The sequence below is a fragment of the Protomyctophum bolini genome, assembly GCF_963924005.1.
Source record: "Protomyctophum bolini genome assembly, chromosome: 6".
NCBI classification, from domain to species: domain Eukaryota; kingdom Metazoa; phylum Chordata; class Actinopteri; order Myctophiformes; family Myctophidae; genus Protomyctophum; species Protomyctophum bolini.
Window position 1 is genome coordinate 14,300,470 of NC_137867.1, and position 26,388 is coordinate 14,326,857.

Here is a 26,388-nt window from a genome sequence, read left to right on the forward strand (position 1 = left end):
GAACATGCGCAACTTTATGGTAATTATTTTAATAAATAGGACCATAATTTTCCAAAAATAATATTATGACATTAGAAATGAGACTTTAAACTAGTGACTGGAAGCAAAAAGTATTCATGACCATGTTTATTAAGGTAATACAGTCTAGGTGAAGTTGGGCCCAAATACATGGACTTCTATGGGGCTATGGGTTTTTTTGAGCCCAATGACAGCGCCACAACAGGCCATTATATGAACTTTCATTTCCTTAGTGGCTTCACAAAATATCTGTCTGACTGCCCCCCTGGTTTCTCCTGGCATCGCAGCCTTTTGAGAGGGTTGAAGTTGTTTTTTAAAGTTCAACAAATGAAAACCAGAAGTCCAGGTCACAATAGGGGTGACAGTGGCTCAGGGGTAGAGTGGCTGGTAGAATGAAAACCAGAAGTCCGGGTCACAATAGGGGTGACAGTGGCTCAGCGGTAGAGTGGCCGGTAGATCGTCTGGATGGGAAGTTGGGAACCGTGAGGTTTGTTTCCAGTTTGATCCCGGGCTCCCCTGGTTGTTTTCCTCTGCCATTGGTGAATGTGTGTTACACTAGGGTCGAACTTTATACATTTAATCTTGAAACGGGCCCACCTGGTGGGGTCCCGTTTCAAGAGCTAAATTGGGGCCCCTTACATTTGCTCAGCATACCTAGGCTCCTTCTGTCCCCCATGCCTGTGACGCGTTCTGTTGAAACAGGCTTTGAGACAACAGAGAAACAAAAAAGGCCGGTGGTGGTGATGCCACTAGAGTGGATGCTGTGTGTGTCACATCTCTCCATCATAGATCACATATTAACAAACAGCATGGGGTCAGTAAGGGCGCGAGTGCAATCTCGCCACCCTTAATGACAGGTAAGAACACTTTCAAAACCCACTGCGGATGGAACAACGATGACGGATACAACAGCAGCAGATGGTAAGATAACTCTATAAGGCTCACATTAACTGACCGTTATCTGAGCCAGCAGCATGTCTGTCTGGGAGGTAATTGCCTGGGAGAGCCCGAGAATAGACAGTGTAGTTAAGGAAGAAGGAAAAATGCAGAGGAACCTGTATGTGAAAGTGTCGCGGTAGCCACGCCCCTCAGAACATACGCGACTTTATGGTCATTTTTTTTAATAACCATAATTTTCCAAAAAGAATATTATGACATTAGAAATGAGACTTTAAACTAGTGACTGGAAGCAGAAAGTATTCATGACCATGTTTATTAAGGTAATACAGTCTAGGTGAAGTTGGACTTCTATGGGGCTATGGGTTTTTCTGGGTCCAATGACAGCGCCACAACAGGCCATTATATGAACTTTCAGGAAATCCCGATTTCCTCAGTGGCTTCACAAAATATCTGTCTGACTGCCCCCCTGGTGTGTCCAGTGGAAACCTCGTATGAATCTGATCTCAGGTCAGAATGGCCTCATACCTGCAGGCTTGGAGTTGACGGGGGAGTTGGGGTGGCGTGCCGTGCTGTTGGCCATGCGCGGCGTCCTCCGCCTCCTGAAGAAGCTCCGCAGGATGCCACACTTCAGAGACTCCAGCAGCGTGCTCTTCCCGGAGCCCGAGTGTCCGAACAGCTTCAGCTTGATCCTGGGCTGGAGCGTCTGAGTCGGCCTCAGCTGCTGGATGTAGCTCAGCTTGAGGTTGTCCTGGAAGCATAAAACAACAAAGTATAAAAAACACGTCCCAAACAGACAAGGACAACGTACGGTCCGTTAAAGTCACCGGTTGTTGTCAACATGGATTGTTTAGATATATAGGAACCAAATGGACGCTGAGGGGTCTGTAACTCAGAGAGCGTACTGTACACCCTCAGAGTTCATTTAAGGCCCAATTATTATTTTTGGCCAGCTACATACGTATTCGTACCCCCCGCCTATGGGACGTTATCTGCCAGCTACGTACATATCCGTACCCCTCCCCCTCCCCCCATATATGAAGCAGTCGAGCCAAAAATCTGCTTTCAACATTGGTCAGGTTCACCTCCACCACCAGGATCTTTGCACACCATAGACCAGGCTCCGTTCATAGTAGGACTTTCATCCGAGGTTTGGATGTCATTTGTGATTTTGTACCGCATCGCTCCCGACATGTCAACGTTTCTGGCTGAAAGATAAACAGCGTGAGCTAATGCTAATAATAGCCGATCCTTACAATGGTGGTCTGGAGTCTGGTAAACGGGAAATGAACATGAATCCCCTGGCAAGGCTACACTCTGCTGCCACTTGGCACAATGGCAGTGACATGTCCTTAACCCATTTTGGTGTTAGCACTATGTTATGCTTTAGCAATTGAAAAATAGCAGATCTACAAGCTCATAGCGTGCCACCGAGTGGTGCGCTACAAGCTTGTAGGTTATTGCTATTTTTGAAAAATCGAACGACTGACATAGAAACATAGCTTTTTCAGAAAACTGTCAGCATGTAGAAGACATTTTTTTAATCTCAGGGATAAAACAGTTTTGTTGCAAGGAGTTGCGTTGGTGTGGTTTGGGCCTAACACTGAGGATCTGTCAGTGTAGATTGGATGCATTGGATGCATATCAAACAAGGGGGTCCTTGAAAAAAGGTCGAGAATGACCGCTTTAGGAGACCATTCAGCAGCAGGCATACGGATGAACTAATAGAATGAATAGTTTATTTAGTATGCATCTATGGTGGTGCATACCGTTATCTAAAGCACCCCCTCACCCCCCCCACGCAGGTGCATCGGTGCATACATTTTTGAGATCTGAGTCAAACCAGCCAAGATAACGTCAACAATACGTTAGTACAGAGTCTGAAGAATATGGGGCAAGGTCAAGATGAAAGGAAGGAAACATTGCAGCATATCTTGGCATATTCTGGACCACTGCTGCTAGTATTTAAAATATAGTATTTATATTCTGGACCACTGCTGCTAGTATTTATATAGTATTTATATTCTGGACCACTGCTGCTAGTATTTATATAGTATTTATATTCTGGACCACTGCTGCTAGTATTTATATAGTATTTATATTCTGGACCACTGCTGCTAGTATTTATATAGTATTTATATTCTGGACCACTGCTGCTAGTATTTATATAGTATTTATATTCTGGACCACTGCTGCTAGTATTTCACACTGTTCCCTACTTCCCTCACAGGGGCATTCATATTCTGCTCTACTGTTCAGTAGCGTCAAGCGTTCAACTGGGTGTCATCTGGTCATCAAAGAGAGAGAGGCCTCAGAGTGGGCCCCCAAATAATTGGCAAAACAGGTAACGAAAAAAGGTTTGAATGATAATATAACATAAAATTATGATACAGAGAAAATTAACATGCTCTGAAAAATTCAAAAGAGAAAACCTCTATCCAATCCATCCAAATAAAATTTAGTATCGTGCTTTTTCTCTAACTTTCCATATGCCTGATAAGGTCTATTAAACGGAAACGGTTGTGAGGTTTCTCACATTCAACAAGCTGTTCTTCTCAGTTGCAGAAGTGATTTTAATTCTACATCTATGGTACCAGTGTCAGACTGCCTCTCTTGTCAAATCAACACAAGTGAAATAATAATAATGATATAACCTTCCTTTCAATGTTAGTACATAGTCAAAGTAAAACTCCTTGTCAAAAAGGGGGGTTCTGGGGTTCAACCTTTGACTATGTTTTATTTAAGGTGTCAAATTAAATGAACTCTGTTCTTTACTTATTTTCACAGTACACAACTTGTTTTATTTCAATATTATTTCTCCGCTGTATTGTGCCTTCTGTAATATCGGCATCATTGAAAATGAGGGCTCTGCCTTCAATGTATTTCCAAGAAAAATAAATAAAGGTTGAATAAATGACGGTGCTTTAAATTTACGTAAATAGTTCACAAATGTGGAATTTGGAACGATCGTTTCAATGCACGACATTCCATCCATAATAATGCAGTGGAACTTGCTGTGCACCATCGAGCTTTTTCGAATTTTGGAAGCCAATTACAGGCAAACTAAATGGAATACGATCATTTGTACCTAAGCCGGTGGGGGGTAAAAAGGCTTCTGCACTAACCAGTGACATGTGTAGTATTTGTAGGGTAAAGGGTAGGTCTGGGAGGAAAGGGCGGATGTTTCCATGGGAAAATGTCAGAGAGTTGTCAGGGAGAAAAGCTCAAAGGGCACCTTGCTTTAGCCCATTTTGGGGCGGGAACCCCTTTTGGCGTTTTAAACATTGTTATAATTTAGCTATTGAAAAATAGCAGATCTACAAGCTCATAGCGATAGCGCGCTATGAGCTTGTACTGTAGGTCTGCTATTTTTTTTTATTAAATATTTATTTCAGAAAACTGGAGGATTTAGAGGTCAGGCCTAAATGGGTTAGTATCTGTAATAAATGTGATTCTCATCTGAAATGTACATTGTAGGCAGGGTTTTGACAAGGAATAGGAACACGATTCGAATCACCTGCTTCTCGAATACGAGCGGGCATGACTCATGACACCAGATTAGGATAGCATATGCAGAGGATGACAGTTTCCACCGTTTCACACGCTGCACTGAATCACAGCGTGTTGTCTGTTGAAAACCCACGATTTGACGATACATTAAACATTCAATGCAAACATCTACACTCTACAGATGATCACGAGGACATCATTCCATTCGCTTTACAGATGCTTTCAGTAACACAAATAATGACTCACAATGCAGTGCATACTGTATATTGGCAGACTACATTACCACCAGGATGAGGCATTATATGCATACATGTTTATGCCTTAAGTACAGAGGAGAGATACTGAATAGTGCAATCTAACACTGGCATGGTGTAAATGTTTCATTCTGCGCCTCACATCACATGAGGAGAGGAGCTGAAGTGTGATCACGCATTTGTGAAAGTTGGGTGTGGGTTTCCTGTTCTATTAAAAAAATTTATCATTCATACCACACATACCGCAAAATCAGAAATGTGCTTAGAAGTTCACACACACACACACACACACACACACACACACACACACACACACACACACACACACACACACACACACACACACACACACACACACACACACACACACACACACACACACACACACACACACACACACACACACACACACACACACACACACACACACACACACAAATCTGCATACCTTCTTAAGCCTGCCTAGTAACGTAACAATGTGTTCATGTTGTTCACTGGAAGCCAGATCCTCTGCGGTCTTCCCATCCTAGAAGAGAGACACAGACACAAGAGTCACTAGCCAGGCATGGGTCTTCAACAGGGGGGTCCTCAATAGTTAGTACCACATCTCTGTGTGATAGGAACAGTTTAATGTATTTACATTAACCACTTGAACCCTATAGCATCCCAATATTCCGAGGGGAACATTAGCCGACAATAGCAGATCTACAAGCTCACAGCACGTCGTAGCGCAACGTGAGACAGACAGGTTTATCAAAGTTTCTTTCAGAATTTGCAAGATTGCAAGAATTAGGGCCAAATGCATCATGAAGGTTCTATGCAGGCCAGGGCAGACAGTGTTGACAGTCAAGCAAGCCAAAGTCACCCACTGGGACCTTTCCCTCCTGGCCGACTCCACTGTGGCCAAAGCCACCACCAGCAAGAGCTTGTTTCACTGAAATACACATTTTCAATTATTCAAATGTTCTAGATTATTCAACATTCAGATGACTGGAGAACCACAAGCAATCACACTTGGTATATAAACAACTTGATGACTGCTTTGGTAGGCTGGGAATGCTGTGTATAGAGGAATACTTGAATGTCAAACATCCAGTATATGGATAAAAGAAACAGAGCTGTTAGCCAACACATTAAACCACCAGCTCGCCATGCTACTCAAGTCATTCCGCCTGACACAGCTAAACACAGTTGATACGAATAACAAGATTTCTGTTGACCAAAGAAAAAAGCAATGTTTGCTAATATTACAAAGTGCAGCGGCCTAAAACTCGGAAGCAGATGTGATAATAATGTTGCAATGTTTAGTGTGTGGAGCATCTGATCCATATTATACAGCAGAACAAAATGCCTAGACATTTTTCTTTTTTGTATTAAAAAGGAATAAAAAAATCGCAAAGACTATATTGTCATCCAAACCTTGCCGATGTAACTACATTTTAGAGAATATCGAGTACGGGTGTAATATTTATTTATTTCTTATTTTGTGTGTTTTGATGAACATTTTTTTTAAATCCCCAGAACAATTTCACCCAAACAAATCCACCCAAAACATTAAAAAAAAACCTCATTGTCGATCATTTGAACAGTCGTTATTAATAGAAATATAGTAATACATTTTAATTTTGGTCACCTTTAGGTCAGCCTAGGTCTATGTGTACAAAACGTACACATACATGGGTAGTTCTGCGAGCTTTTTATACAAGCAATCATTTACGTAGTAGCCTATGCATATGTTTATTATCACTTCTCGAAGGCAACAGTAGCCTACTACAGACAATAACAAACCCGCCTCTATAGCTACACTTCCGTCTCTTTCATTGACAAGCTAAAGAACCAATGAGGGTGTTCTACAGAGCCTTTACCCCACACCCCCACCCCTCTTCTCTTCTCTATCGACGGATTAAATCCGCCTGTGAACGACCAAACATTTCTCACGATCCTCGTCGATAACGTCAAGATTATCTATCGACAATTCGACATCCTGCCGACAGGCAAGAGACGGCAGAAATCCGTCCCGACCCAAAATGGTGAAGGAATCTGAAGTCTGGACTGTGTGTGTGTGTGTGTGTGTGTGTGTGTGCGTGTTAAAGCATGTTAAAGCTAAATGTCGATACGACGTTGCACGTCACTGAATGATCATGCTGTCTCTCTGCATACATGCATGAGCATACATGCATGCACGCACACACACAGTACTATTACTTCAAGGGATTGTGACATTAAAAAAAAAGTTTTTGTAAATGTTCCTAATATTCATTTGTTTTAGATTTTCTGACCTCAGTTGCATCCAAAAAACCTGAACTTTTTTACATTCCGTAGATGTTCTGTGGTCTGGGGTTTTCTGGCTCAAACAAACTTATTGCAATGAATACGTTTTCATTCGGTCCAGTCTGTATGATAGAGTATGTTGATACAATACTGAATAACTCATACAATCGGGGTGGTTGTATTCTGTCTTCTTGCTCTTAAATCCTGTCAAAGGTACCAACTTTTACCTGGTGGTCAAGATTAAATTTGTCCCCTGAGCAAGCATGCATGCTCTAGTAGCTCGATGGTAAAAAATCTCAGCACTTGCGCAGCGCAGAAAGCCGGGTTTAAATCCTGGGTAGGAGGAGAGGAAAGATACAAAAAAGGCTAAACGATATACCACTACCCGAGATATAACTAAACGATATACCACTACCCGAGATATAAACGCAACCATGTTTTTTCTTATCTTTAGGTTCTCCCATTAATTAAACTAGACCGGTGCCCCGGCTCTAGAGCACCGAGTCGGTAACGACGAGATCCATGCCTCACCCGGCTATGCAATATCCCAGTTGTATCCGTGTCAGATTACCAGTTCCACCCATCTGTCTGTGTCCCTTTTATGCCCATATATGGAGATTTATTTTTGGGTTAAGGTTAGGTATATAGTTTTACTGAGGTTAGGTTAGGGTCAGCTATTTATGGTCGTCTTTCTCTCAAAGACGAGGTGTGGACGAGGCCTCTAGACTCTGTCTGTCTGTCTGTCTGTCTGTAAAAAAGTGAAGTTTTGTCATGATGTTTTCCAGGATTCCGTGAGTGCATAGACCAAAATATGAAGAGGCCTGTTAATAAACGTCACCATGAGGCCAATTTAAAATAAATATGCTGTATTGGAACAGAGGTTGTTCCTGAGCCTGCTGGGAGTGTACACACATACTGTGTTAAGGTTTCACGGCGATTAGCCTGGCCCAGCGTGCTTTCTGGTCTAGAGGGGCAGGCGTGCGCTGGAGAAATATTGGTTCACCGATCAGATCTCTCCAAAATGGACGGCCTGCGCAAATCAGCATTTCCTGGCTTTCACTGCAACAGTTTAGGTTGTGTCTGTGATGTCAGACCTTAGATCCTGGTCAGCCTACATAAAGTGTGAATTGTCTTTACTTTCACCTCAGTGTGATGTTTAGAGGTTTGTATTGAAGCATTTTCTGGAGACACAGCCCAAGCGAGTGACTATTATCCAGAGGAACCTAGAACTGTGAGTTGAGTGAGTCCCAATAGTTCCAGAATCAGGTCTCCTGTTCCGAGTGTCCTTATGCCCGTTCCTCCACCTTCCTCCATGAACCAATGAAGAGGAGCCACAACGACCTCTATTGCCAAACACAGAGGAAAGAAGGGATCCCTTCAGCAGCCTGTCTGCAACCAAACGACTCTGTAACCAGCCAGAAACAAAGAGACACAGATGAACCTAAATATAACAGTCATCAACAGGTTACCAAGAATGTAGCTCTGGCGGGAGAAGTAAAGACAAATCAGCCGAGTTACACAGGAAATAAAACCCACACCTGTAAACAGTGTGACAAGAATGTCAGTCATTTAGGTGATCTGAAGAAACACCAGCGTACCCACACTGGAGAAAAACCATACCACTGTAAACAGTGTGGCAAGAATTTCAGTCAGTTATGTGATCTGAAGAGACACCAGCGTATTCACACTGGAGAAAAACCATACCACTGTAAACAGTGTGACAAGAATTTCAGTCAGTTATCTGATCTGAAGAAACACCAGCGTATCCACACTGGAGAAAAACCATACCACTGTAAACAGTGTGACAAGAATTTCAGTCAGTTATCTGATCTGAAGAAACACCAGCGTATCCACACTGGAGAAAAACCATACCACTGTAAACAGTGTGACAAGAATTTCAGTCATTTAAGTGATCTGAAGAAACACCAGCGTATTCACACTGGAGAAAAACCATACCACTGTAAACAGTGTGGCAATAGTTTCAGTAGGTCAGATACTCTGAAGACACACCAGCGTATCCACACTGGAGAAAAACTATACCTCTGTAAACAGTGTGGCAAAAGTTTCATTGGGTCAAGCCATCTGCAGAAACACCAGCGTATCCACACTGGAGAAAAACCATACCACTGTAAACAGTGTGACAAGAATTTCAGTCAGTTATGTAATCTGAAGACACACCAGCGTATCCACACTGGAGAAAAACCATACCACTGTAAACAGTGTGGCAATAGTTTCAGTAGGATAGATAATCTGCAGACACACCAGCGTATCCACACTGGAGAAAAAACATACCACTGTAAACAGTGTGGAAAAGTTTCACCGAGTCAGGTCAACTGCAGGCACACCAGCGTATCCACACTAGAGACTGACACAGGAGTGGATTTTCACTCCTTTCCCAACCCAGGAGTGCAACACCACTCCTATTAGCCAACAGCCTTTAGCTAGCAGTGCAACCAGGTACATTTTTTCAGTGATGCGATACAAACTCACAAATGATTTACGATCGTCGGGTGCACAGCGACGCACCATGGGCAGCTCTCAAACCTTTGGACATACGACGCTTTCGGGTTATAATGGAGGCTCAACGGAGCTGGATTTAACAATCGCATCGCTGGTGGTGAAGGAGGAGGTCCAGATGAGCAAGAGCAATGCTAAAAGGTAAACAGACAGATGGCGCGTTCATATATAGAGTAAACAGTTGTCTACGCTTATACGCATAGCTGGCATACATACGTCCCATTAGCCTAGCTACGTTTATAAGCGTAGATGGCAATAAAATAATGAAAGGCAATGGATGTTGTGTTCTTTTTAGATTACGGTTTCATGCCATTATAATTCAAACTACTAGAATTTCGCCCCCCTTCGGGGGGCTCAATCCTAGTGTCGTTGCAGCGCAATATGGGAAGAAGGAAATTGCGGGAATTGACAGACTCCACTTCATGTTTCAGCTGTGGTTTTAAACTCAGTAGTGTGCCCACACAGCGCACACTCGCAATTGCAGCTGGAGGGCGACGCGACACACACACACACACACACACACACACACACACACACACACACACACACACACACACACACACACACACACACACACACACACACACACACACACACACACACACACACACACACACACACACACACACACACACAGAGCGATGTGTGGATAAATCACTGAGATTTGGGAAATGTGTTCAGAAGTACAACGATTAAGCACGCACAGGCAAATGTCAGAAGCATCTGTTTCGGTTTCCAAACAGGAAGTTGTAAATGTGCTTATTAGACGGAGGCAGCGTGATGCTGGCATCTATTGTGATGCCAGCATCACCACATTTCACATAGAAATATAAGCACCCATTTACTCGCTTAGCGGAGACTGTGGGGTGGTAGAGGACATCTCCCCGGACGCGTGGGTATGTCCAGATAGTTGCCTCGCGGAGGCCTCTTTGTCCAGTGTCCATTCTGGGTCTGGAAACGGCACTTTTTTGAGTGTTGACCCCAATAGAAGGTCTGCTGCTCTGAATTTTACACCTCTCCCGCTTAGCGGAGACTGTGGGGTGGTAGAGGACATCTCCCCGGACGCGTGGGTATGTCCAGATAGTTGCCTCGCGGAGCCGTCTTTTGTCCAGTGTCCAGTCTGGGTCCGGAAACGGTAATTTATTTTGCATTGACCCCAGTAGAAGCTCTGCTGCTCTGAATTTTACACCTCTCTCGCTTAGCGGAGACTGTGGGGTGGTAGAGGACATCTCCCCGGACGCGTGGGTATGTCCAGATAGTTGCCTCGCGGAGGCCTCTTTGTCCAGTGTCCATTCTGGGTCTGGAAACTGCACTTTTTTGAGTGTTGACCCCAATAGAAGGTCTGCTGCTCTGAATTTTACACCTCTCCCGCTTAGCGGAGACTGTGGGGTGGTAGAGGACATCTCCCCGGACGCGTGGGTATGTCCAGATAGTTGCCTCGCGGAGGCCTCTTTGTCCAGTGTCCATTCTGGGTCCGGAAACGGTACATTTTTTTGCATTGACCCCAGTAGAAGCTCTGCTGCTGTGAATTTTACACCTCTCCCGCTTAGCGGAGACTGTGGGGTGGTAGAGGACATCTTCCCAAACGCGTGGGTATGTCCAGATAGTTGCCTGGCGGAGCCGTCTTTTGTCCAGTGTCCACTTTATAAAGTCCATGCACTCCAGTGAATAGCATTTATCCATTTAGATAACTTTTTTATGTTATTTAATTACTTATTTTTACACAGAAACATAATGTGTGTCTTTACAATAACTGTAATGTAATAATAATACTAATAATGTAATGTAAAAATTATTTAATTAACGAATTAAATAATCTTATTTTATTCTGAAAGCAACCGGATGTCTTAAATCTGCTAGCTGTCAGACCGGAAGTTCTAAATTTGCTCATAAGACGGAGCCTTAGACGGAGCCAACTCGCAGGCAGTGCGAGAGGCTGGTTACAGGATTCTATAGGTCAGCCGTTTTGGTGTGACACACACGGCTTCCACATTTAGCTTCATACTGGGTGAAATTGTCCTTCCAAAAATTATTATTTAGCTCGAAATTCTTATTCACAATGACATCGAGTTGAGGTGTTTGTGTTTTAGGGTAATTGTTGCATAAGCGCTATTTCGCACTATTTCTCCCTCCCCTCCCCTGTGTCTGAAGCAGCTAGCATGGAAGCTATATGGATTATGGAAGCTTTCCCTCCGATTGCACACAACCATGCCGTTATCCACGCGTCCATCCGATTGCTTTTAATGTAAATGTCCCATCCACTGAGCAATAGCGATATAAGCGCCTTATTCATTCATTCGATTCATTTGGGTGTGGGGCTGTGCAGTGCTGTGGGCAGCCTTTCTGACGGAGGCTCGGAGCTGCTGCTGCTGACGCTGTTCGAGTCGCATGGAGCAGTATAGAGTAGGCGTGGCGCAGCATTAGAAGGGCGCAGCAAATGCACGACATTGAGGGGTAGAAACCATCCCGGTCGCGTGGTTCATCTAACGCGTGTGTCACTGTGAAGGACTGGCCCCAATAAGTGAACGTAGTTGGCGTAGTAGACGCCAACATGACGATTCTGACGTAGGCTGGTGATGTTGAGCAACAATGGCGTGGTTGACAAAAGTAATATTTATTCAGTAATTAAGACATTTCTTTCAATGAAATGTAGCCTATATGTATTCTGGGAGTGTGCCGAATTTATTTTGCATATAGAGATGTGTGGTGAAAGTGTGGTTGGGTCGGAGAAAGCTGTTGGATAAACGGCCATGTGCTTATGTACCCCTGTCTATTAGGGTAGCAGGATTATTATGATTATTATTATTAGTATTGTTATTGTGATTATTACATGGATTATTGTTGTGATGTGAGCTTGTGGCTGACTCACTATCTAGAAAATAAAAACATGGCACTTCATTTAAAATAGGTTACAGACCCCTGTTATATGCGCTTGTTTTGGGATTATTTTAAAGACCTATTTACTTGTTTCTATGAGACATGGCAACGCCAACAGCGCAGCGAAAGGCATCCACGTCTTTCTCTTGTGAAATGCTGAGATTAGAAACGACCATAATTATTTCATTTCTCAACCTTAAAAAAAAAAAAAAGACATCTCCATAATCCTTGGGAAGTGTGTGTAGCAAAAGTAGTCGGCATTGTCATGGTTGAAAGTATTCATGCAACACTGACGCTGTAAGCTGTGTGATGCTAACGCGCTAACACCGTTAGCATGGTCTGTGTTGGTCAAAGGAAAAAGGATAGATATGAAACTACTGGCCAAAGTGTCATACAAAACACAACACCTAAAATCGGAATGCGATGGTGACCTATTGAGCACAAACAGACAATCATGATTTGCTTGCTGGACCTATAATTAATTTATGTGCATTACATTTCCACCTCGCACATATAAATCAAAAGCAAGATGGATGCTAACGCGCTAACACCGTTAGCATGTTCTGTGTTGGTCGGAAAAAGGATAGATATGAAACTACTGGCCCAAATAAATGTCATAGAAAACACAACACCTAAAATCGGAATGTGATGGTGACCTATTGAGCACAAACAGACAATCATGATTTGCTTGCTGGACCTATAATTAATTTATGTGCATTACATTTCAACCTCGCACATATAAATCAAGCCACAGTGCAGTCAGAGAGTAGTTCACAGGTCACACACAGGAGCAGTGAAAGGGGGAGGGGCCTTCGGATGGCAGTGTAGAGTAGGCACGACATTGAGGGGTAGAAACCATCCCGGTCGCGTGGTTGATCTAACGCGTGTGTCACTGTGAAGGACTGGCCCCATTAAGTGAACGTAGTTGGCGTAGTAGACGCCAACATGACGATTCTGACGTAGGCTGTTGAGGTTGAGCAAGAATAGCGTGTTTCAGAAAAGTAATATTTAAACAGTAAAGAAGACATTTTTGGCGAATGCAATGTAGTCTATGTCTTTTGTGGGAGTGTGCAGGTTTTATTTTGCATAGAGAGATGTGTGGTGGAAGTGTGGCTTGGTCGGAGATAGAGCACGAATGAACGGCCAGGTGCTCATGTACCCCTGTCTATTAGGGTAGCAGGATATGGCAACAGGAACACTTAATCTGTGGTAATATAATGAGGCATACTGTATAACGCCTTAATCCATTTTAAACAACACAAATCCTCATAAACACATTAAAGGGTTCTTTGAAAGTAAAATGTACTTTTTAAGGTCCTTTTAAAACCCCAACAAATGTCATTTAAGACCCAAATAAACGTTGCAACAATGTCTTCCTAATTCCTATATTGAAATTGGCTAATGGGAGGGCTGGGGGCCGGCAGACCACCGTGGCCAGTCACCATTACTCATTACGCAGAATTGGAGATGCATAATATATACATCTTTAGCTATAAAAAGTTACCTTTACACATCCCCTAATAGCCTACTGATCATTCCCATCTAGTTTCATGACAATCAGCCCATGGGGGCACCGATGGCCTGCCCTGTGGGGCTAAGGCTGATATTAATAATAATATAGGCTCTAATGCAGCCTGACAGCGAGTCGCAGGTCCAATTTCCGAGCCCGACAACCTTTGCTGCGTGTCACTCCCTGTCTCTGTCTCCCTCTTTCCTGTCACTCTTCACTGTACTATCCAATAAAGGCCCAAAGAACATATACAAATCTGTCCGTACCATGTTATTATTTTATTTATAGACACAAACACACACAGACAGGAGAGATTACAATACCTTGCCACACGTTTGCTGTGGTTAGATTGTTATACTGTTGTGTTACACATGCACACAGATACACACAAATCCTCTCACACACACACACACACACACACACACACACACTGAGTACATCAATCTCCACAAATGGCCTAGCTGACAACTCTTTCATTTCCCCTTCTTCAGCATGTTGACACAGAAACACAATAGTTCCAATGAGCCTCCTGTCTCCACCCACTACACTGTCAATCTGTCATCGAGAAGATCTCTCTCTCTCTCTCTCTCTCCCCCCCCTTTAACCAACCCTAAAGCCTGAGATAGATTGGCTATATACTGTATTCTGTAGTATAAATCCGGCATAACTCCAACCCTCTGAATGCTTAATCTGCAGATATGTTTTAAATATAATACGTATACTGTTAGACTGATTACCTATGATCCTAGATTACTATTAGCATTTGATGTATTATCCCCATGTTTACCTTACTAAATTACTGTAAATCGCTCTGGATTAAGAGCGTCTGCTGAATCGAAATGCCTAAATTGTAATTGTAAAATGTTAAATCTAGGATTAAGAAACCTTTCTTATTAAGTCTAAAGGCCAAATTATGCTTTGAGCCACGAGTGTCGACCGACACGTTGAGTATTTGAGCATTCATCCTGCCGACATGACAGCATTGCCAAACTTGCCAAAAAAGAACATTCCAGACTTCCAGAGATACGGTCAGCGGAGGTTCTCGGCATGTTTTGTCGGTTTGCCGCCGCTTTTGGCATCCAGTACGTCGGTCGACACAAGACCAGAACACACACACACGCACGTCGCACGCACGCAGAACATGATATCTACACTGGGGTGGCAGTGGCTTAGGGGTAGAGTGGCCGGATGGGAACCGTGAGATTGTGTCAAAGTGTCCTTGAGCAAGACTCTGAATCCCGATGTGCAGGTTGTCTGTGAGAATGCAATGCACAATCTATGTAATGCGCTTTGGATAAAAGTGCTATATAAATTCTCTCTCTCTCTCCCTCTCTCCCTCTCGAAAAAGCCAGTGACCATGAGCCACAGCAGAATGAATTATATATCCCAATACCTGCTCTCTGGATTAAACATGCATAGTGCCTTAGCCATCATACAATATTAACAAGAAGAGAATAGCACAGTGAGAAGGAAAAAACTCAACTGGCACTTTCCGTTCAGACGATTGAATTTTTAAAGCGACAATCCGGGAGTTACTGTAGTATAGTATGTTTAATAAAATATAAGTAGCACATCTGAGGTGGTTGGAAGTGGTCTCCCAGTCCCTACTCTAGGACATGGGTTTCTTCCAAGAACACTAGCCTGGGCACCATTTCATTTCGGTATATGATCCGGGCGGGAGTGGATGATATCGTTACGTCATGTTGTAGTATTGTTTTGTAGTCGACAGACAGGAACAACAGGCGGCGGCAACTTCCTTTTCCCTCTCAATAAAAGCTACAGGCTACAAAAAAGACTACAAAAATGGGAGCCAGAACAGTCAGAGCATAATTCTCTGCCATATGATATGACAACTCTACAGCTCATGAGGAAACTAGAGCTTTTCAAGGCATGCAACAGAATAACTTTCTGTTCAGTCTTGTGCCACCTTTTGTACCTCTCGCTCTGCATAATGCATTATTAACTTATTGTGTCTGACAGATTTGTTTGTAGGTGTCACATTAGGTTGGGAACTGTATACCCATACCGTGACAATGTCCACTTAAATATCTGACATTTGAATTGACATGCGGTGAACATGGAGGTAGATAGAATGAGTGACTACTGACTATACAACATAATAAGATGGTGAATGCAGTTGCAAGCATGTTTTCATGACTAAAACACAGCCACAAGCATGTCGCTGTCCGGCAGAAACCTTGTTTGTCCAAAACTATCACTTTTCAGGAAAAATAACCTGTGTTCCAATAGATCTTATGTAGTTATTATTTAGACACAAGCTACAGTACAGACTTAACCACTTTCGACCTCCCTATTTGGTGCACGTCATAGGCAAACATATTCCAAAATGTTGAAGAATCTTTCAAAGTGTTTCAAAATAGTAGCACTAGCAGGGCTACAATCTCACATGTCTCATCGCGATGTGTTGTGAGCTTGTCGAGGTGTATTCATACAATAAATGATCACATAGGGCATTATGAAAAATCATAAAAAGATGAAATTGACAATGTTTCTGTCTGACAACGACAATATGACAGTGGAAGAGACACGGGTATCTTTAGGCCAATCAGCTCCGAAAACAATCAGATCAGTTTTGGATGGAATGGAGTGCAACTCAGTTTTAAGAGAGCGGTCCTAAATATTTAGACACTTGATTCGTTCTTTGTGCTTGCAGCGGAAGCCTGCATATTAAACCCTCCTCTGAGAGAAAGATCCGTCATCAGCTTTTCTACTTTCATTTCCCATAATTTGATGCAAACTAGCTCAAGCAGAAAATTAACTATCCGAAACCCTCATTGCACAAATAAGCCCTAATTTGAACGTCCACAAATTGAGCCAAGAAGAGATGAGCTCAGCTGAGACGTATAGAGCTATGCCATATGGTTCAGCCATAATATTTTTCCGGAAGCACGTCAAAGCCACCCATTGAAACCTCTGCTGGTGACAAGTCCTTGTTCCTCTCTGCATGCTAATGCGTTCTCATCTCTACTGGACAGCAAAGCTATTCAGCTATGAACAGACTGACGCAGCATCATTAATCACACAACCAGAAGAGGCTCTTGACCAACCAACGCTTATGCCCGGAACACTGAAGCAATACAAAAGTGCTTTCATGTCCCGTTGCAAACACACCTTCAATACACGGCCATAGAATAATATTCATGCCATGAATAGAAAAGAACACACTTTGGCTTTATAGTTACCCCCACACACATATTCTTGACATGAGCAATGCATCAAACAGTGCAGAACATGAATAGGCCTGTCACAGCTATCACGTAATCGCCTAAATGATTATTTTTGCGCAATCATCAATTGCTAGTTTCCATGTTGAAAAATGTTCATGTATTTTCTAAAACCTTTTTCAAAAATATTATAATTTGTGTTTATGCTTAGTATAAAGTTATTAAATATGTCAGTCGTGTTATATCTGCCCTGTGGAACTTAAAGGCCTAAAAGCCGAACAGAAATGTAATTTTGATTGCCATGTTCAACGACAAAGCACAATTAAAATAGTTAACTGGAATTATTTGTGTGTCAATTAATCGTCATGTAACATTTCATAATCGTGACAGCCCAAAATACATTGATAAAGCCGTTGATAAATGACTTACATTGGTGATGGCTTCGATGTTGGCTCCAGACAGGCAGAGATGGCGAACCACCTCCAGACCACCATTGTTGGCTGCCAGGTGAAGAGGAGTTCTCCCGTACTGGACAAAGAAACAAGATGGAACACGCTTGTTCAGTCTGAGGTTACACACAAGTCAAATACCCATAGAAATGTTTCGTTATAGGCAAAAGTGGAGTACAGCCTGATGTCAATACTTTTTTTGCTACAAAATAGTTTTTTGATTTTGTTAACCCATTTAGGCCTGGCCTCAAAAAAAAAAAAAATTCTTGAGGCCAGGCCAATTCTTCCCATTCAAGACCCACTTCTACAACATTGCTTTTAATTGATCTTTTATTTTTTCTTATTCATGTCACTGTATTGCACTACTGCTTGTTTTTTAATGTCTTTGCCTTGCTTTTCTTTTTTTTTCTCCATTGCTCTGTAAAGCACTTTGAGCTGCATTTCATGTCATGAAAGGTGCGGTGGCTATGAGCTTGTAGATCTGCTATTTTTCAATAGCTAAATTATAACATAATGTTTAAAACACCAACAGGGATTCCCGCTCAAAATGGGTTAAATCAATATAATGCTCCACTCTGTCAAAGTGAGGAAAATGCAACTAATGAGCACAAGATATCATATATCATTTGAAAAATGTGACATCTAGGCTATTATTGAATATTACTTAGGCGATAAGTCATCATACACATTTTATTGCAAAATAGTCAATTTGGTGGTTTCAGCATTAGAGCCAAGCTTTAAGGTGTTGTTTACCGCAGCAACAAACTTGATCCACTCCATGACAAACTACGTCTGCTATGTTGTTCCCGCTGACAGTTCACCACAAACAGAAATGCCGACAAAGCTCCCAGCTCCGTCTGCATTTCGCCACCCATGTGATATGACATTTCAGAAACTCAATACATGCCGACAACAACAATTATGAATAAATCAAAACACAGGCTATAGTATTGCTCCTTGCCGATGCACATCGCCACCCAAAATGTCTCCCCGTGTGAAAGCTGAGAGGGTTTAGGGCGGCTGTCTGTGAAAAGCAACCCCCGTCTCGGAATACATTAGAGTACTTGGGTGTCAAAATAGGATGCGGCTTCGGAGGAGACGGAGGAATGTTTGGGGGAAGTGGTGCGCATCACAGGCTTACAGCAGGCAGGGCAGGCATCATGTGCCTTCACATACAGAAAACGGGTGAGGTGGGAGAACGTTGGGCTTCATTTCAGCATGTCTATACTTGCTCTAACAATAACAAATAAATATATATATATATGTACTTATATCCAATGTTTTAATACGTTGAATAAGTTGTAAAAAATCAAAAAAGGAAACACATTAACTTCACTCTGATTAGGTTCAATCACAGGGCCCTCATTTCCACAAGTACTGTGTGATTATAGAGTAATTAACCATAATGTATGCCAATTTATGAGCCGTAAACAGAAACTGTGTGAGACAGGGTGAGCTTTGGGTCTCTCTTTGCCACATGCATTCCCCTCACCATGTAAACAAAACAAACAATCTAAATGGTAATTGTTCAATCAAAGCCACGTTGTGGTTGAGAAGTCTACAGTAAAAGGATGCTGAGGATATGGGAGAAAAACATTATTATTATTATTATTATTAGAAGTCTACAGTAAAAGGATGCTGAGGATATGGGAGAAAAACAGGAGCTGTATTCCATTTCACTCAGTGACCTTTTTATTTTTGACACGCATGTTTTCATCACAATTTAGTCCTTATGCCAATTTGCGCTTATCTGTAGTTGCTTGTATTCTTATCTGTGTATTCTAGTTGCTTGTAACTGTAACTTATCTGTGTATTCTAGTTGCTTGTAACTGCTGCTAAAATAGACAACCACATGTCTACACATGATGTCGAGATGTCCTGGCATTGAGGTGTTTAACCTATTCAGGCCTGACGTCGAAATAAAATAAAAAAAGTTTTCTAAATCATGACAATTTTCAGAAAGATTTGAGGCACATTTTAACGATTTTTCAAAAATAGCAGACCTACAAGTTCATAGCACGCCACTCAGAACTTTACCCGGGCGAGACTGATCTCTGTCCATTAAAGACTGAATGTCCTCCTTTTTGAAAAAGGCAGAAGATCAAAGTCACATGTACGCACGCACACGTCTTCTCTGCATTCCAACCATCTGTCCTTCCTGTCTCTGTTACTGATCACTAGATCAATGCAGACTACTTCTCTGCATTCCAACCATCTGTCCTGTCTCTGTTACTGATCACTAGTTCGACCCGAGATCAGAGCTTGATATCCGACAGCATCTGCCAGTGTGTTCATTGTGCAGTCGTGGTTCTCAAAGTGGGGTCCAGGGTTGATCTGCAAGCTCTACAAGAGGGTATCTGCAATTAGTTATTTCCCGAAACACATAACAAATCTTGAAGGATTGTGAAAAAATCCTTGGCACAAGACATTCAATTTGGGATTCCCCCCCCCCCCCCCCCCCCCCCCGACATGAAAGAATATGGGAGAAGCGCTGGAGTAGTGAAGCCGTGCTCTCCTGACCTTGTTAGCCAGATCCAGGCTGGCCTTGGCGTGGCAGATGGCCGTGACGATGGGCAGGTTGCCGTCCTTGCAGGCGATGTGCAGCGGCGTGTTGCCGTGGCGATCCTGCTGGTCCACGTGGCAGTGGTGTCTGAGGAGGCAGCGGACCACCTCCACCTGACACCTTCTGACAGCCAGGTGGAGCGCTGTGTGGCCGTCCTGGACAACACACACACACACACACACACAATGTTGAACTCTTAGTTAATTAAGAGATTAAGATCTGAGGCCGATTCTACAAAGCGTTATGCTTAATGTTTCTGCGCACGCACGCACGCACACACGACACGACACAGTAAAAAGTTTGATTCAGCCCGATTTATATTCCTCTGAATGTTTTTTTGAATATTGGTCTTAAATAGTGGCCCGAATATCGAATATATATTATATTTATAATAATTATTAATATTATTATAAAACATTTCCCCATAGAAAATGACTTGTAATTTTCAAAATAGGATACCAGCGGAAGAGGGATAAATAATAATAATAGTGAACTAGTACTATGTGTTATTTGTGGCAGGTCGAGGGGGGGGGGGCGAGTGCCGCTACCTTGTCTGTGCCCTCCATGTCGGCTCCGTTCTTCACCAGGCATTCCACGATGTCGCTGAAGCCGCGCGCCGAGGCCGTCAGCAGGGCGCTCTCGCCCTCGCGGTTCCTGGCGTCCACCTGGCACCCCGCCTGGCAGAGGGCGTGCGCCACCGCCGAGTAGCCGTGCCAGGCGGCACAGTGCAGCGGGGTCTCCTGCTCCTGGAAGCACCAAGACAAGACATATACAGTTATATCTATCTATTCATTCACAAAACACCTGTCTGTCTGTGGGTGTGTGGGTGTGTGTGTGTGTGTGTGTCTGTGGGTGTGTGTCTGTGGGTGTGTGGGTGTGTGTCTATGGGTGTGTGGGTGTGTGGGTGTGTGTGGGTGTGTGTCTGTGGGTGTGTGGGTGTGTGTCTATGGGTGTGTGGGTGTGTGTCTGTGGGTGTGTGGGTGTGTGTGTGGACCTACCCTGTCGGCCAGGTCAGGGTTAGCCTGGATACTGCAGAGGTAGCTGATCACGTCCACGTTGCCGTAGCGTGCCGCCACATGGAGCGCTGTTTCCCCACACTGCACACCGACCGGACAGAGAAACAAACCATTACCTGATGCCCCACCGGCGCTGCAAATGCTGTGTCCGCTAAAATGTTAGCTTTTAACTGGTTGACTCCATAAAACGCGTAACCCGCATTTTAATCAAATATTCTACGCTGCCGAGATTGTTTTATTACGTTTAGACTAGAGCATACGCTGAATTATTTGGGCTTTTGATCCGTGAAAGTCCGGGCGAAAAAAGGTTCCTCCGTTTGTTATGAACGATCATTGGCCTCAATTTCCCAGTTTCTTTTTCATTATTACAATACGGTGGATTAAACACAGTAAATCCTTTCAGATGGGGGACTGCGGCTACATACATACCATATCAGATTAACTTTGAGAACCACTGCTTTAAGGTCCACAGTAATAATAGTTCTACATTTCAATGTATTCATTGAAATCTAGTGCCGTCGCCATCTTCATGTCAGCAATAATCACAAACAATAAGGGGGGGTTGCTTCTGCTGCTGCTGGGGTGGAGAGGGGGGGGGGGGGTTGCTGGGGTTAGACAGATTATAGAAATGAGACAACGCCTCGGGATTTTCCTTTTTAGTCTCGACGAAACCAGCATCACAAGAAGCAGGCGCGCGCGCGCACACGCACACACACACACACACACACACACACACACACACACGCAGTCTGCTAGCCGTTCCCTGCAAGGCTTGTTTCTATAGCAACAGCATATAAGCGGATGAAAGAGAGAGTAACTGGTTTTCTCCGCAGGTAGCTGCTGCAGTGTGCCGTGTATGGCTGCTGTGTGTAACCATGTATTTGTGAAGGTGTGATGTGCGCACTGTGTGTGTGTGTATGACCTTTTACATTAAAACAGGTTTGAAGAGCGTGGAGTATGTACTGACTGAGATTAATGCACGAGAGTAATGCCAGAATGTTTGTGTGTGGGGGGGGGGGGGGGGGGTATACAAGTTGGAGAGAGGAGAGGGAGAGGGAGCTAGGTACAAGTTGGAGAGAGGAGAGGGAGAGAGAGCTAGGTACTCAAAGGTACCTTATCTTGAACGTCCAGAGGACACTTCTTTTCATGCAGGAATTTCAGGGTCTCGACGTGGCCGTGTCTCGCTGCGTAATAGATAGCGTTGGCTCCACTCTGCATGGGACGAGAGCAGAGAAGAAACGCAGAGGCATTTATCACACTCCCTGCAAACTGTTGATATCTGCTCTTGGCAGGAGCGTCCTTGGCACGTCAAGTTTTCAGATGGAGCAGCGATACTGCGTGCTTGGGGAAACACTAATTGCACTTGCATCGTGGGTTAGGCTAATTAACCCATTTTGGGGCGGGAAGCCCTTTTGGTGTTTTAAACATTGTTATAATTTAGCTATTATTGAAAAATAGCAGATCTACAAGCTATTTTGCACAAATCTTTGAATATATATTCTTTCAGAGCCAACGTTTTTAACTCAAATATTTGCTTCTGAGTGCTTCCTGGAACAACATATTTTCAGATGGGGGTCGGTGGCCAATTACATATCATTTTTTGGGGTCCTTGACATGAAATATTGAGCACCACTGATGACAAACATGAGGTATTTCAGAAAACCGTCAGAATTTAGAAGAATTTAATTTCAACGTCAGGTCCAAATGGGTTAACTGTGAAGATAGCTGATTTTACACTGCAAATTGGGGATCCAGAGATGACGGTGGTACCAAATGGGGGTCAGAGGCCTAATGCATATCAAACAGGGGGTACTTGAACTTCAAAAGGTTGAGAATCCCAGGTCTGCAGTGTTCTGCCGACAGGATACTGATAGATGAAGTCTGTCACCTTATCGTGAGCCTGGATCTCTGCGCCTTTACTCATCAGCACCTGGACGATCTGAATGTTACCGCCACCTGCTGCAATCAGGAGGGGAGGGGTCCCATGCTGACACACACACACACACACACACACACACACACACACACACACACACACACACACACACACACACACACACACACACACCTTTAATTTCAGTGTCAAATTAACAAGTATAATACAATTAGATACCCACATATCGTTGTTTTCTTTAAAGGGCAGCTTCACCGATATTTGACGCCCTTTATAGTGGAAACGCCCCGACTGTCTACATAAGATGAAGGCCAGGTTTTAAGTTTCTGCCGGTGTGAGCCCTCAAAGGACAAACAGCAAAGACTCTGTATTCACAACAACAACCCAAATGTAATTGGATTATATCAGTGTGGTATAGTGGAAACACAAGACCAACACACAGAGAGAACGGATGGGAGCAAGAGTCAAGAGAGGAAGGAAGAGAGAGGGCGAAACAGAGAGAGAGAGAGAGAGAGAGAGAGAGAGAGAGAGAGAGAGAGAGAGAGAGAGAGAGAGAGAGATACAGAGAGTGTGTACAGAGTGAGAGAGAGAGAGAGAGAGAGAGAGAGAGAGAGAGGGAGATACAGAGAGTGTGTACAGAGTGAGAGAGAGAGAGAGAGGGAGATACAGAGAGTGTGTACAGAGTGAGAAGTAGTCCAGAATCCATCCAGGCAGCTGGCTGCCTCCTAGCAATGTACATCGTTCCATTTCTGTCTTAACTTCCTGCCTGTCTTTGTTTTCCCGCTCTGTGTGACTTGACGTATGGTCCTTCTCCATCTTTCTCTCTTTGCCCGTCCCGTCTCATTGCTCACTCGCCTTTCCTTCATACTTGACTGAGCCGTGAGCCCCCTTACCACTACATCCCCCCCCCCCCCCCCCCGTCAGCTGTCAAACAAACAGCCTTTCCTCCCTGTCAAGAGTGGAAGCCGGCGAGCCGCTGGAAGAAGGGAGAATTCATGGTTGACTGCGAGATTTGCTTGCCAGCAATGAACAAAACAAGAGGAACCGTTAGTTAGTTGTTCTTTTGTGAGGGGGTGTATATGCTTTGTTAGGAGACTTTCCGTCAATGAGCAATTGGGCACCGAAAATAGCCGATCTACAAGCTGGCAACAAGTCGTCAGGCGGCACGTTGTGAGAATGTAGATCGGCCATTTTCTCCAAATGATGTAATGTAATGCGTTTGAAACTTGGACAGTGAAACATGACATTAGTAGATAATACCCATTCAGGCTGGGAGTGGGAGTGTGTCACCTTGTTGGGCTGGTTGACGTCGTAGCTGGTCAGGGAACCCAGCAGGTGTTGGAGGCCAGGCACGTTGTCATCATTGATGGCGTGGATAATGGCCTTCATCACGAAGGAGTCTTCCTCATCCTATATGGGGATGAAATACTTTGTCATTCGTCATTTAAAACCCCGATAACAAGCTGAGTGCAGCATGTTGTCCCTCTCATGCTCTCTCCATCAGGTTATGTCTCTCTCCAATGACATTTCTCTTGCTCTCACAAATGCTCCGTTTACTGTCTCTGTCCCTTCTTCTTATAGGCACCAAGTCTGGGTGACAGACGACCTCGTGCAGCAGCAACACAAATTCACCAAATTCAGCAATTAATTCCTCCATCGCTGCCGTTCAGATGAATAACAAGGCAAGCAGAACTCATTAGAATCTTTCTCAGGCGCCAGCTAGGCATGTGACCCAATAACCTTCAAACAGCATCAGTGGTACAGCACCGGAATGAGCCGGAATGCTCTGCTGCACAGATACAAGGAAAGAGAAAAATACATCAAAGAGAAAGGAGGGGGGGGGGGGGGGGGGGGAACGAGAGGAGCGTGCGTGCGTTCGTTCGTGCGTGCGTGTGCGTATGTGTGTGTGCAAGGGAGTTTGCCCAGCCATGCGGAACACATTCTCCAACTTCATCGCGCTGCCAGGGCAGTGGTGATCTCTCGGGCCAACCAGGCAGTCACATGACACAGACGTGGCTGCGGCTGCCCTGGGAGTGCATCGTTTCAACTGGCATCTTGCAGTTAACAGCTTTATATTGAATACACCCTTCTACATTGTTTGTGGATTGTGCAGCTATTGTTTTTGGTTCTCAAAGTGTGGTCCGGGGACCTCCCAGAGGTTCTTAAGGGGGTTCCTGAGGTCCCGAGCTACAGAGCATTTGAAAACAGCCGAAACATTTTAACAACACTGGGGGTCCCTGGCACAAAATATTTTCTGATAGGGGTCCATAGCCAAAAGCATGTTAATTTGGGCTCCTTGACATTAAAATATTCGAGAAGCACTCGAAGAACGCAAAATTGGGCACACCTCAGAAGCACTTGCAATTTGGGCAATGGGTGCCCTGCACGATAAAATGCATGCAAATTACAGTCATTAACAAGTTATGTGAAAAGTTTCTTCTATAACACTATATCTATTGTTGAATTACCTGAACTGTGTCAACTGTCTATCAGCTCTCCAATGAAATGAGGAAATTGCAATAAAACGTTTAGATAAGGAAACAGCAGGCCTTGGTTGGTTGATCATTAAGCCTGAGATCACATAGGGACAAATCTAGGATACATAACTGCCTAGTGTTCACAATACAATCCTCCGCCTAGATCGCCGATACAAGCGGCCAAAAACAGTGAGGATTTTACTGTGCAGACACCAGACAAACACACCAGGCAGCATGTTATGATCACCTGCATAAATACACACCAAGATCAGTGTAGTAGGCAAACACACATGCAGACGCTTAAACACACACATCTTTCTTCAGCTGAAGTGCATTCATTAACACTAGTCCCCCGAGACTACCCTGGGTTTCAACATTGCGGTGGCTTCTCAAACAAGCATGGTGCTCTGGGGAATGTGGTCCTAATCGGTTTTGCCGGGACATTCTTCAGAAACGTAATTGAACCCAAAGTAGCCGAGATGTAACTGAAAGCTATGAAATCAGCATTGCAAATGGCACCACAATCTGAAACCGTCTACCGGCTGGTTATACTGAAGATATGGTGAGGCGATAAAACATTAACAGCAGTATTTCCTTAGGATGGAGTTGTAGCAGCGATGGTAGACAATATTGTTCTTTCTCATGCTGGCAGATACTCAGTCGCATCCAGGTGACTGAGGCTTAACTATACACACTACATACATTAGGCTACATTTATGCACAGTAATGAGCAGGGGAAAATGTCTGTCTAGTTTACATTACGAGTTGTAATAAAAGTATAAATAATCTTTAAAACAATTATTGACATTCACTGAACAAATCGGCCTGGCAGGTCCTCGTGTCAGTGGGTAGCTTACCCGTGGGTAGACTACTGTATCAATATGTATATGTTCTAGTATATTCCTATCAAATCCAACAATGCTCTTTAATGGGTTTTGAGATGACGTCTG

The 26,388-nt window shown here is 43.7% G+C and overlaps 1 protein-coding gene across 2 annotated transcripts in view; it reads right to left on the reverse strand.

The window, feature by feature from the left end:
• The window catches only part of dapk1 (death-associated protein kinase 1), an 83,707-nt gene that overhangs the window by 11,020 nt on the left and 46,299 nt on the right, over positions 1 to 26,388 (reverse strand). For both annotated transcript variants that reach the window (XM_080766663.1, XM_080766664.1), the window contains 9 exons: positions 24,252 to 24,371; positions 22,956 to 23,054; positions 22,181 to 22,279; positions 21,050 to 21,148; positions 20,600 to 20,797; positions 20,009 to 20,206; positions 17,469 to 17,567; positions 5,128 to 5,205; positions 1,444 to 1,666 (listed from right to left, as the gene is read on the reverse strand). In XM_080766663.1, coding sequence (XP_080622789.1) covers positions 1,444 to 1,666; positions 5,128 to 5,205; positions 17,469 to 17,567; positions 20,009 to 20,206; positions 20,600 to 20,797; positions 21,050 to 21,148; positions 22,181 to 22,279; positions 22,956 to 23,054; positions 24,252 to 24,371 — 1,213 coding nt within the window. The remainder of the gene's footprint in view (positions 1 to 1,443; positions 1,667 to 5,127; positions 5,206 to 17,468; positions 17,568 to 20,008; positions 20,207 to 20,599; positions 20,798 to 21,049; positions 21,149 to 22,180; positions 22,280 to 22,955; positions 23,055 to 24,251; positions 24,372 to 26,388) is intronic.